Genomic DNA, 14,018 nt, shown 5'->3' with positions numbered 1-14,018 from the left:
TGTAATCTGTTAGCCAAAATCTGGCTATTGGGAAACTTTCAGAAGTCCTTGTTAAGAGCCATTCAGTACTGAAATCAAGGGGGAAACTTTCATGTACTAGCTTTAAAATGCCTTTCTCTTCCCTGAAGTAAGGGCTGTTGAGTTACTATTTTTATTTAAAATGAATCCTTCCAAATTAAGGTTTTCCTTTGGTGCTTCTCTACAGAGAGCATGTAGCTTTGCAGTTGTTGATAAAATAATGCAAATAAGGCTTACAGGTCTTTCCTCTGTCCATTTAAAAAGAGGAGAGAGTGCTCCTAAACTAGTCCACCTGCTGAGATCATTTAAAGAAGGTATGAGAAAGCAGGTACCCAGTACTTGGTATTCTCAGACATACAAGAGGATCCAAGAGACTGGTGGGCCAGGAATTTGGGTCTTTTCATAAAATGAAGCATAGGCTTATAAGTCCCTCTTTGAAGATTGTAGAAGAGACTTTTAACTCTCCCAATAGAAGGTTCTCAACAAATAGAACCTCTGTCAGTTATTTTGGGCTGTTAGGGTTATCTTTTATCATCCTAAGTGCTCAGGGCTCCATCTGTCTGCCTAACTAACATCTTAAAGGAGAATGTGTTAGGGACTTGGGGAACTGCCATTGAGCTTCAGCCGGACTGTGGACTAATTATCCGCTTTAAGGGTGCCTCCGGGAGGAGCCTTCCTCCATTCCTGCTCTCCCTTGGAAGAGTAGTCCATGGTCAGAGAAGGGCATGGATAGGATCACACAGCCTGGTTAACTGCAGAAGCTAAGGCTGTCGATAGTGAGGGGAAAAAGGTAATTCTTCGTTGCTTTGGGAGTTGACGTGTAAGTATCTTGTAGAGAGAAAAAAAAAATCTATGGATCAACCATTTAAAGCCAATTCTGTGGCTTTTTAAAGCAAAATGATCAGCTACTGCTGGTAACCACAGATTCTGCAAAAATAAAAAAGCACTTAAAAAAAAAGTTTTATTGGGCTGTGAATGAACATGGAAGGAGGAAGGCACTTTCCCCGTTTACTTTTAGTCTTACCGTGGGCTAAGACTTGAGGAAAGGTTCTTCACACTTAAATATGTGAGATAAACACTTAAAGATCTTTTTTTCAAACTCCAGATTCTCATTTGAGGAGGGTGCTTAAGAAAGGAAGATCTTTTAAGTTCATAAAGAAATGAACAAGTCACCTGACCCCAGAGAAGGTAACATTAGAAGTTATTCTCATAAAGCAGACTTCTGATATCCCCTCAGAATAAAACATTTAATACAAAAGTAGCCTCTTGAAGAGAAGTTGTGGACTTTAGTTTTGGGGGCTGAGCCACATAAGCTTAACACCATCTCGTCCACCTAGGTGTGAACTAAAATCCTATGAACGTGACTTTTCTGCTTCAAAATTTCTCAGACTATGCTGGAAGATGAGCTGTAAGTTCTAATATTTAAAGATTGACTATGAAGTAAAACTATATATAATTCAATAGTAGCTATATAAAATGCAGTATTTCAAGTGCCTCTGTTACTCTGGTATGATTTATCATAATGCTTAAGGGCACGTTCTGTGTATTATGATTCTGCCATCTCTATTTTAATCTTGGTTCCACACATAGTGAGATTTAAAAAGACAAAACACCTTCCTAGCAGATCATTACATATGTAAAACATTCTTAAAAGCCTAGAATTGGTGAAAAAGGCCCATCTAATGGCCTCTGTTCTTAAATTGATATATTTCACCTTCTCTCTGTGGCTATAAATTGGTACATGCCTTTCCAATGAGTGTGTTACAGGATAGCCCTTGGGAGTTAAACCATTTATTTACTAACATTTGACCGGCATGAAAATAAGTCTTACTAGTCAGCAAAAAAATTGAAGATGACAATCCTATAGAAACTGACTGACTGATGGTATTTTGTAGCAGTTGAATGCTGAACATGCCATTCTACCATTCAACCTAATAATTATAATCAGCTTCAGCTGACAGGAATTTTCACAGAGTATTTTATTTCGGAGCACACCCTGTTTCCCAACAAAATACTGCTTTTACCTAGAGATGATCTAAGCTGTTTTTGTTCAAATAAGGTGTGAATAATGTTTGAAATAAGGTGTGACTGAAGGGTGCCTACTCTGGACCTAGTTGTGAATGCCACTGAAGAGTATGAACACAACCGTTAATGAGGTCTTCGGCAGTGCTATAAGAAGTTGAAGACCTCCCTTACAACTCAAGCTGAAATTGTTTCTGACTAGGACGACGCTGCCAGCAGCATTCCATGAGCAAATACAGCCAGGTTAGATTCAAGAGGCCTGGCTGGCCAGTGCACTGTGGTACATACTACCTTAAGGACAGCAGTGCCTTCCAGTGACACATCATGTAGTTCCAAAATCCCAAGTTTACCTGTTTTATAATTTCCTAGTAGAGTCCCCTTAAATTAGTAGAACTGAAGTCCACAGGGAAGTGGCAGTACTAGGAGCTGGATTGGCAGTTTCAAAACCTGGGTTCTTGCTGAAGCTCCATGGCTAAGCTCATCTGCACATAGGAGACAGTGTCAATACAGGGCTGTTTTGAAGTTTAAGTGGGAACATAAAGAAGGGCCGATGTAAAATATGCTGCAATGGCGACATACATGCCAAAGGAAATTCTGGTCCAACGTCAAAGAACAGGAAGTTACTGCTCATACCAGAATGGCTATCGTCATCCTGTAAGGATTCCCGGAGACTGTGACTGCTTAGGTTTAGAACACGCTTCACTTCTGTAAGCTAATTCATGGCAGCCACTTATATTATTTAAAATATGGCAAGCAATAGTTCCCTCTACTGAGTTGAACAGATTATTAAAAGCCCATAGTAGCTTGAAATATTTGTACTTGAAAATGGGGGTAGGAATGGGAATTCCACCCCCCCCCCCAAACTGCATTTATTGGCAAATTTAAAATAGCAAGTAGTGAAGCATGCTGAAACATCTTACAGTAAGCCCCAGTCTGGACTGCCATGGGGGAAAAAGAACACTAGCATTTTCCAAACTAAGTAAGTATGTAAATATGCTTACATCTCAAATTCATGTAATGTTTTTTTGCTAACTAACTCACCAAGAATAAGCTGACAGTTTGAACTTGCTGTATAAAACTGAACTGCATCACACTTCTAACATTTGTATCATCTACTTTAAAACACAGTTTGAATTCTTTCCCCCTGTATACTGTATTGATAAGGCAAAAAAACCACAAACCTTCTGAAGCATTAAAAAAAAAATCTTCACCCAAATAACTACCGGTAACTTGAGGAATTTTTCAGTTGCCTTATGTGAGGATGAATAGATCCAACAAGCACATCTATAATACAAAGTAAACTGTGATTTTATTGTGAAATTCTCATAGATGGAAAATTAGATTGAATATTTATTCTGTCCATTTCATTTTACAATAATCTTACCACTTATTTTTGTACCGTGTATTTCAATTGCCTGTTTAGTGAAAATAAAGAAACCTATAATTTTTGGCTTGTTTTAGCTTAAATTTTACCACTGAATTAAAGACCCCACCATGAAATGCATTGCCAACAGCCACATCCCAAGCCCCTAAGTAAAGAATGTTTTGGCTGCTAGTTCAACCCCAAGGAAACAATCTTTCTTTGACTTCTATCACCTTAAAATGCCAGTGTTATTAGCAAAAGATTTTTGTCCCCACAATAAAAACCAACCCTAGGATCTTTCTTTAAGGTCCTAGTTAACAAAACTTTCACGTGTGCAAAATTCGACTGAAATAAATATATTTCTCTCATTTATCATTCCCACCCAGCATTCCTGTTTCCAGCTAATTTTAAGGGATATAATTTCTAAAATTAGGGCAAAGAGTAAATTTCCTGCCTTCTACTTCAATGCTTTAACTCTCCTCCAATCTACACAGTTGTGGAGGATAAGAGAGCTGACATCTGATCCCAAGCATGGAAGAAACTATTAGCACACGTTAGTCTAATCATCTTCCACTTAGAAGAGGTGTGCTGCTTTCCACCTCTACCACAGAATTAAAATGTTGATCAGTGAAGCCATTTCAAATGGTTTTTAGAGAAGGATCAGAGTTAACAGGCTAGACAGCATACATCTCCCTGAACCACTAAGCTTGGTTAAATCCCTATGCAGCACGGAAGCCTCCCTAGGTCATTTATTAGTTATATTATCTGGAAAGCATATTGGATGTTGCTCTAAGATAGGTCTACAATGCCCTGGTTGCACACACAAATGGCTGTTTTGAGTATAATGCAAGGCTCTATTTCCCTTTAGCCATAAGAATTAAAACAATACTTATCACCATACATTTTGATATTACTTCCAATAAGTACAATATTTATTAAACATATCTTCAGTTGTTTTGTTACATAGTGTGCAACAAATTACAATATTCTGCAGCCACAAATTATATGCAGAGTATGAAGAAACTATTAATCAGATAGTGTAATCTTTCCGTTTATAACTCTACGAGGAAGAACTAGCAAATCAGATCTTACATATAACATCTCACTAAACTTTATGCATGGAAAGTGACAGACACTGGTTGTGCTGTTTGATACAAAATGGCTGAACTTCATCTTCAGAAGACTAAACCTGACATCTAAACATGCCAATATAAACATCAAAACAAAATATATTCTAACCAACCACGGGAAACAGTCTGGTATCAGGAAAGCAACAAGGATTACACACATTATTTTATAAACCAGCACACAAAGGTTTAAAACAGTTCTGAAAATGAAGTTAGCTGTCTTGAGTCAAGGGAATAAAAAAAAAGTCAGTATTGACCATTTACAATCTCTGACCTTTGTGGAGACGGTAAGAATCTGTTGTAGTGCAGCTACATACAGTACAATTCAGGCAATTTTGTTTTTTTTCACGGGTTCAGATTGCAAATTCATTGCTGTGAGAAAAGGACGGAGGCAAATTTTAGCAGCAACCTCCACCTGACTGCTTGACCGGAGTGCTCTGGATTTTAACATTGGACTTCTCTGCACCACCAGCTGTTGCTCCAGGACCCATTCGCTTTTTAATCTCAGCTGCCATTGTCATGAAAGACTGTTCTACATTCGTTGCATTCTTAGCACTGGTTTCCAAAAATGGAATTCCGAGGGAATCAGCAAATTCCTAAGAGAACATACAAGGCACAATTAATTGAAAAATCTTTTTCACTTAGTGCATTTCATCATCTGAAATGGGGAGTGATGAAGGACTAAGTTTACTGAATCCAAGTAGACACTGCACAAATTATTACTGTCAAAGTATTCTGGCGCATGTATTTTTAAAAGCTAAGGCAGTTGCGGCCATTGTGTGACTCCATACCCATATATAATTCAAATTCAGCACCTTCCAATTCAGTTTGAAAATCAAACTTTAAACATACCTTTGCTGTTGTGTAGTCTACTACTTTCTTTGTGGTCAGATCACATTTGTTCCCTACCAACAACTTGTTGACGTTTTCACTGGCGTAACGGTCTATTTCCTGCAGCCACTGTTTAACATTGTTGAAGGACTCCTAAAAAGACATTTTAAAGAATGATAATACAGTTCTGGACACAACTGTTCTAATGAAGCAAGTGATAAACAGATGTATCTCTTCCTGACCTAAGACGAGCTAGTGAGACAATCTAGCTACAAAAGAAGAACTCTAATGCTGGGAGAGAAGTGAACTGACATTAAAATGATGATACATATGTACATGCATAAGAAAACAGAATTTGAAGCCTTGAGGATGAAAATGCCTTATCTGAGAGGGAAATACAGCTCAGCATTAAACTACAGCTCAGGCAAATCCAATTGTTTCGGAGTATGCCATTTATATGCACTACAAAACCTGGTTTTTGAAACGTGACAGAATTTTGGTTTGTGAATAAACCTACTAAATGTGAACTACTAGAGATGTCAAGAATTATTAAATAAACGGGTCCAAAGTAAAGATGCTTGTTTTCTTTTCCATAGTCATATTTAAGGGAGGAAATTTTCCATTTTTAAATATTACAAGTCATTACTGGAGATTTTTAAAACTAGCAACATTTTTTTCCTCATGTTGATATCACTCACCCAATACCCCTAATGGTGCTGAATCTAAAGTCTGTAATTCTAGCTATCTCCTAATTAGCCATGATTTCATAGTTGGGGTGAGATTTAACATCTCCTACAAGAATTATATATTCTAATTTTCAGAGTTCATCTTTCATTCTTTTCTTTGACGGGCAAAATAAAAGGACCCTGAAATTTTCTAACTTTCTGGTCAAAAGATCAGTTATGGCCCTCGGACCACATTCTTCACACTATCTCCACATCCCCCTACCTTCTTTCAACAGCTCACCTTTAGCTACTCACTCTGCTCTTAAAATCTTCCTCAGAGCTCATCCTATTTCTGAACCACATACTCCACAGGCAGAAGCCTCTAATCTTACTTTTGGCAATTCCGACAGGTCTGATTACCAGGCAAACTCCTGTTAACACTTGGCACCAAAAACAGCATAAGCCAAACAATCTCAGTTCCCCACACACTCTTGACAAAATGATCAGTTATCTAGTTGATAATAAATATAACTTGGGTCCCTTGAAAGCAAATGTAAAACCAATTACTACATTTCCTATTTACTAAAGGAACATATTAGGAAATTTTGGTTGACCCATTCATTAGGTGTTCAAATGATGTAGGGGAGAAAAGTAACAATGTACCTGTCCTTAAGAGAGACGCTGGTTTAGAAACACTGCTCTTTATGTCATTCACTTCGTCAGGGGTGGACAGAGTTTTCTGCCGTATAAATGATGCTGGTGGCTTATATGTAAAGGCAACTCGTCTGCTATTTCTCGAAGAGTGACTACTACTTTGTCAGTGTAACACAGTTTTTCCTGGAGCTTACCTGATCTGTCACATCATACACAACGATGATGCCGTGGGCTCCTCTGTAGTAACTGGAGGTGATGGTGCGGAACCTTTCTTGGCCTGCTGTGTCCCACTATTATAAAACAATCAAGAAATCCAAACAGTTCCATGAAAACAGACTTGGGGAAAAGGAGGGAGGAGGGAGAACAGTTTAGTTTACATAGTTGTGGATTACCAGGATTTGATATAGAGACAGTAGCTCTCTGTGCTCACACTACTAAATTGCAGGGTAACTGCCAAATACCCGAAGGTCCAGAAAAGAAGGTGGTGTCTGATTTAGCTTGCAGTAATGCTACCAATACTATAAAGCTACTGGTCTACTAACACCCCCGTAACAGTACACCTCTCACACATAAGACAAAATTACTTGCTAGCACAATTTATCATCATGGAAAAGCACTGAAAGGACCTAATGCAGATAACCACCAGTCAAGATAGCACTTTAGCCATCTCAGGAACAATTATTTTAATCCTAGGGAAAACAATGTAGGTAAGATGATTCCAAATACTTTTATAAAGTTCATTTTAAGAGCACTTTACCACATTTCATTTAGGCTCCAACACTGGAAACAAATAACCTTGCTACATTAAAGTTCTGGGTTAAAAAAAACTATTAAAAATATCAAGGGACTCCCTGGTGGCACAGTGGTTAAGAATCCACCTGCCAATGCAGGGGACACAGATTCCAGTCCTAGTCCGGGAAGATCCCGTATGCCATGGAGCAACTAAGCCCGTGTACCACAACTACTGAGCCCGTGTGCCTAGAGCCCATGCTCCGCAGTAAGAGAAGCCACCGCACCTCAACGAAGAGTAGCCTCTGCTCGCAACAACTAGAGAGAGCCCACGCGCAGCAATGAAGACCCAATGCAGCCAAAAAAAAAAATGAAGAAAACAGATTTTTAAAGCCACGACTTTAACCAGGGCAATGAGAATTTTGTTTAACTTGCTCCTAGACAATGTCCGTTTCTTAAAAAAAAATTGTTTTTTAAAAAAAAAGCTACCTACCCCACTAAAAAATACCGGTAAAAGATAACATCTTGATTGATGGGGAAATAACAGAATGGTTACTTAATGGTTACCATTAAAGAAACAAAAACAAAAAATGGACTTAACGCCTAAGACAAGTGGAGATTAAGATGCCACAGCCTTTAGTGGGAAGGAATTGTAAAGTTCTGGAATATATCTGTGAACTTGACATTGATCCCCACTAGTCCTAGATGGCAAAAAAAAAAAAAGTTCAGGAGCACTCAGTGAAATCACTTCCTTTTCTAAGACCCAGCCAACATAGAGCTGTTAAAAATTACCTTTAATTTTGGGGAAATTTAAATACAAACGATATTAGATAACATTAAGGCATTAGTGTCAGTTTTGTTTTACTATGTCTATTTTACATAGTAAAATAGAGATGCATAATTAGTATTTCTGGAATAAAGTATCATATCTATAATTTAACATACTGAGGGGGGAGGGCGGGGAGAAGTAATAATGAAGCAAATAAAGTAGTATATTGACAATTGTTAATTTAAAACAAACAAAAGCCACCATAGCTTCATTACCTTTTTCGTCCAAAGTACTAGCCTATGAGAGTCAGGAGACTATCTAGATCTACTGTTATCAGTAAGGAGCCTCAAGTCTTTCAGGATATCCTTGGAGAAGCATGACCTCTGGAGCCAAGCCAACGTGACTTCAAAACATCTTCTTTGGCTTCCTGGTTATTTAACTCTAGGAAGAGTCACCTAACAGTTTCTTCGTCTATAAATCCCAGATACCGCTCACTTTATAGAATTGCTAAGTTTAAATGAACTAATGCTTGTAAAATGCCTAGCACAACGCCTGATTATAGATGCTGCTCAATAAAATGTTAGTTCCCTTCTCTTCTCTGCCCACCAACCCGTTTCACAAAGATAGCACAACAACAGGAAGAAAATGTTTCTGAATAAATGTTAACAAAGAATTGTAGCTGACTAAGCAATGGCATCCAAAGAGCAAAATTTCTGAGGTCTCCTTGCCACTCTGAAAACTCTGCTGACTCTATATCCTAACAGTACCTTCACCTTCCTCTGTAACTGATCACCCTCTATGTACATAATCCTCATTACCCCTCATAATCACAGGGTAACTGATTTTCCCATGTTTGTCTCTCCCACTGAAATGGGATCTCCTATGGGGCTGTGTTTCATTCATCCCTTCAACCTTGAATCTATCTGAATGTCTGTGTAATGTATGCATTTCCATAAAGCTTCGAAAATGAATAAACCATCACAGGAAGAGGCCTTTCATGGTACGGGACTACACTCTGTACATGCCCCGCACCACTGAATGTTCTGTAATCACCAACTCTGATAAAGACCCAGATGGCACACTTGAACAGGAAAAGCAGAAAAGATAATTAAAATATAGATAAACCCAATCATTTTGAAAGACCCAGAAAACTTGGAAGGGTAATTCAAACCAGGCAAGATGAAATGTAACAGGGTTAAAAGTAAAATCCTGCATTTAGGTTTCTAATGCCCTAGTCACAAAATATAAGACTTAAAAACAAAAAAAAACAAAAACTTTAAGATCCAAACTAGTAGGTAAAATGGTTATTGAGATAGCAAATGTAGTAAACGCAGGTTTTCTTTTTATGTCCTTGAATGGGCCAATGATGAGAAAATGGCATGAGTTCCTGAAGTGTTAGAGAAAAAAAAGAAATTCAGAGTCCGAATCAATAGAGAATTTACCCCATGTAGTCACACTGGCTGGATTATATCTTTGTATTTGATTTTAGGAATCATATTTTAATAAACAGCATGTATAAAATGTAAGAGCAACCCAAACCCAAATTGTAAAAGGTTCTGAAAACATGCTTCCAGAAAGGAATGACCGACTTCAGAGGTAGAAGGTGTGGTAAGATCAATCTAAATGGCAGGCTGCCAATAGAAAAGAAATTAATCTCTATCAGGCAGCTGCAAAAGGCAGAGTAGTAAGAGACAGAAGTTAAAGGAAACTGGCTTTGGCTCAAAATAAAGAATTAATAACTAAAAGGTTATTTATAAATGGAACTAGCTGCTTTGAAAAATGGTGAGCTTCTCAGAAATGTTCAAAAAAAGGCACCAGATAGGGAAAGGAAAGATGAAAGAAGATGAAAGAAGACTGAGTGAGTGACCTATAAGATCCCTTCCAGCCAGAGGAAGTAGCAATATATAAATGTTTCACAAATATATACCCAAATGTTATGAAGACCAATGATCACACATAACACAATCATTTCACGTCAGTAGTTACAGGCTTGGGTGCTTCTTTCTGAAATATTCTTTATGGTGCCAAGTTGGCACTCTACATATAATGGCAAAAATCAATATGGAAGATACTCTGTTGATTGGTTGAAAGTATTTCAAGGTATCTCTGATAACTACATCCTTGCAAGTCCTAATTTGGGATATCAAGGGTGTTCACTTGTATCAAAATCCACAATTCTTTTGTAATGTACCTTTCTTTTCCTTATCAGAGTCACATAAGAGAACAAATAAAAAAATAATAACCTATCAAATATCCACTTGTCTGGGTGTGTCGTATCATCAGTAACAATTGTGTATTGCCTAAAAGTTTACAAAGGGCTTTCACATACATTATCATACACACATACACAGAGCTATAGATTTGGTTCTCACAACTACCTTATTAGTAAATCAAGCATTATCACACTCATTTTAGAGGTAAGAAACTGAGTCAGGAAAAAGACTGAAGTTAAACCCATGACTCTCTAATAAATAGCAGAATGAAGACAACATATCCAAGTTTTCTGACTCCAAATTCAGAACTCCTTCCAGTTCAGGGTGTTATCAATTCTATATAAAGAAGAGTCACTTGTTTTCTATGTTACCTCATACTAATACCCAGATACCCAGATATCTAAAAGATACCCAGAGGTTTTTTTTTTTATGACCATAGGTATGTCCACACTGGTAATACCCAGACCCATATTAAGTTTCTACCACAACTGCCTACTTCTAATTCAGGGTTGAGGATATAAGGATGGATAAGGGAGTGAGGACGGCACAGGGACACAAAATATTGAAAACAGAGAGCTATGGGTCACTTGGTTCTGCTAGTAACTGTAGGCAAGTCACTGAATCTCTTAGCATCCATCTTCTGAGCTGTAAAATACGTAAGAAAAGCTAAGTTCCCTTCCAATAAAATTCTACTTTTCTACAGAGTTGCTACATACTATCTAATAAATACTCTTCAACTAAACCACATATGAAGAACCTCTCCTAGGTTTCTTCTAATGTTCCATAGTATTCAGCACAATAAAAGACATATGAAAATTGCTCAATATACTTCTGCTGTAAGACAAGGTGAACCTCAACTTAGACCCCTTAGACCACACTGATAAAAGCACAAGAAAAAGAACTAGGACCAAGTTTGACTTAAAAACATGTATTTCTGCTTTATGAATAGAAAATTCAATGAGGAAGGGTAATCTTTTATCATTTTTCATCTAAACAATTCTTATTCTACCACTGTCATTAGATGAATGATTCTTAAGATACTTTAATTTTGTTAACATATTAATAACAAATACACTCTAAATTTACCAAAATAGTTTCCACAAAAATTTCTAGTCCAAAAATTACTTACTATTTGAAGTTTGATTGTTTTCCCATCTAACTCTATAGTTCTTATTTTGAAATCCACACCAATTGTGCTGATATAGCTTTCCGTATATGTATCATCCTGAAGGGAAAAAAAGCTAACAATTAAAATGAATGTTCAATAGAGTAAATAAGAAAATACAAAGTTAACTTTTATCTACAAAGCAGATAAAGTTTATAAGGCGTAACATGTTGAGAACAGCCACTCCATCCTCTCCTGCACTCTGTTCATGTTCTGAAGACAAAGTGCTATTTAGCAATGGTTTCTTCTTAAAACATTTTTTTTCAATAGCTATTCTTTAATTTTTCCAAACATCTCTTGGCAAATTCTTTACATACATCACATAGAAAAAGGTTTTATATTTTTAATGATTATGAAAGATTTTTCTAATTTTCTAATCAGTGGAACTCTTGCTCCTCCCCATCCAACTTATTCACCACAAAGCTATGATCATGTCCTCTCCTGAAATTTTTTAGAAGTCAATTTTATTTCTCAGTTACAACTTTTTAAACAGATATAACTCACATACATGAAATTCACCCTTTTAAAGTGTACAATTCAGTCGTTTTTAGTATATTCAGAAGGTCGTGCAACCATCAGCACTATTTAATTCCAAAACATATTTTCATCACCCAAAGAACACCCTATACCCAGAAGCACTCTCCATTTCTTCCTCTCCCCCTAGACTCTGGAAACTACTAATCTATTTCATGTCTCCATGGATTTGCCTGTTCTGGACATTTCACATGAACGGAATTCTATACAATGTGGCCTTTTGTGTTTGGCTTCTTTCACTCAGCATAAACTTTTCAAGGTTCAGCCATGTTATAGCACGGATCATTCCTTTTAATGGCTTCATTCCTTTTCATGGCTGAAAAATAGTACCCTGTATGGATATACCACATTTTGTTTATCCATTCATCAGTTCGTGGACATTTGGGTGGTTTCTACATTTTGGCTATTATGAACAATGCTGCTGTGAACATTTGTGTACAAGTTTTTATGAGAACAATGTTTAACTCAAGGTTAAACTTTTAAAATTACACCTTTTTTTTTTAATTGAAGTATAGCTGATTTACAATGTTGTGTTAATTTCTGCTGTTCAGCAAAGTGATTCAATTATATGTATATACAAATTCTTTTTTTTTATTCTTCTCCATTATGGTTTATCACAGGAAACTGAATATAGTTCCCTGTGCTATACAGTAGGACCTTGTTGTTTTTCCATTCTATATATAATAGTTTGCGTTTGCTAACCCCAAACTCCCACTCCATCCCACCCCATCCTCCCCTCCCCTTGGCAACCACTGTCTGTTCTCTATGTCTATGAGTCTGTGTGAACCATGTTGTGAATCGTGAATCAAACCAACTATAACACCACACTTCTTAGACAACTAGGGAAATTAATTTTGTTGTCAACAAATGTATTTTATAGGAAAATGTCCAGTTCTTAGAAATACATATTGAAGTATATAAGGGGAAAATGACACATTTGGGATCTGCATTTGTGGCACTTCCAAAAAAGAGAAGGGGGAAAAGGATTAAATGAAGCCAGTGTGGGGAAGTCTTGATAATGCTGAACCTGATGAGTACATGAGACTGAAACAAAGATCACTAAAGAACAAAATGTGATCAGAGAGAGTTCCAAGTGGCTAGAGGTAGCTATGCTGACTTATCCTCCACATATATTCACATTAATGCATACACAGAATCACTGGATAAAAGGATAGTCTTGAAGCATTGACTGCAATTTGACAAAATGCTCATCATTAAATTTAAATTTTTTACTTGTCTAATAAGCATCAGGTACTATAGAAAGTGGATAGAGAACAAAATGAATGCAATCAACATTCATTCAGCACTCGTACATGCCACGTACTTTGTTAGAATTCTTATAAACCCCTAAATGACCCTCACTTGCATGCCTCTGAACCACTGCACACGCCCTTCCTACTGTCCAAATTCTCAGTATCTCCTTCTCCCCACTCCCAAGCTTTATCCCCCTACTCCCCAGTCCCTGGGTCACATGGCAATTTTTATTCATTTTTCAATTCTGAGCTCAGGCAATACTGACTGTCCAAACATTCCCCAACTCTTCAGCCAATAGTTAAGAGATTCTTCCCTCTGTGCTCCCAAAGCTTATTATACATTTATCATACCTTTCACAGCCTGTCTCTACTTCAGGGGTGTGAGAATCAGTATTTTCAAAATGCATCCTAGGTGATTCTACTGTGTAGGTCGTATGAAAACCTATGACTTAGGTCAATAGGCATCCTGGAAGGGATTTTCTTTGAAGCACAAATACCTCAGGCTATAGCCATTTTCCTCAAGAGAGGCCAGCTTCTTCCCACCTACCTAGAATTGCTGATTTAATACTAGGAATTATTCTTAATTTTAATTAATTAATTTTTAATATTTGCCAATTTAATAAAAATTAAGTAGTATCTAATTTTAAAGTCCTTTAAATACAAATAAAATTGAAC

General features: G+C 37.1%; 1 protein-coding gene across 1 annotated transcript in view; it reads right to left on the bottom strand.

The window, feature by feature from the left end:
- Nucleotides 1-3,329: 3,329 nt before the first annotated feature.
- Nucleotides 3,330-14,018, bottom strand: part of RAB1A (RAB1A, member RAS oncogene family) — a 28,241-nt gene continuing 17,552 nt past the window's right edge. Inside the window, exons 3-6 of the mRNA XM_081254811.1 lie at nt 11,521-11,616; nt 6,875-6,970; nt 5,383-5,514; nt 3,330-5,126 (exon numbers count right to left, since the gene is read on the bottom strand). Of these exons, the coding sequence (XP_081110937.1) occupies nt 4,929-5,126; nt 5,383-5,514; nt 6,875-6,970; nt 11,521-11,616 (522 nt within the window). The 3' untranslated portion in view covers nt 3,330-4,928. The remainder of the gene's footprint in view (nt 5,127-5,382; nt 5,515-6,874; nt 6,971-11,520; nt 11,617-14,018) is intronic.

This window comes from Mesoplodon bidens (assembly GCF_964165515.1).
Source record: "Mesoplodon bidens genome assembly, chromosome: 14".
Taxonomy (NCBI): Eukaryota; Metazoa; Chordata; class Mammalia; order Artiodactyla; family Ziphiidae; genus Mesoplodon; species Mesoplodon bidens.
This window is presented reverse-complemented; position numbering and strand designations above follow the sequence as displayed.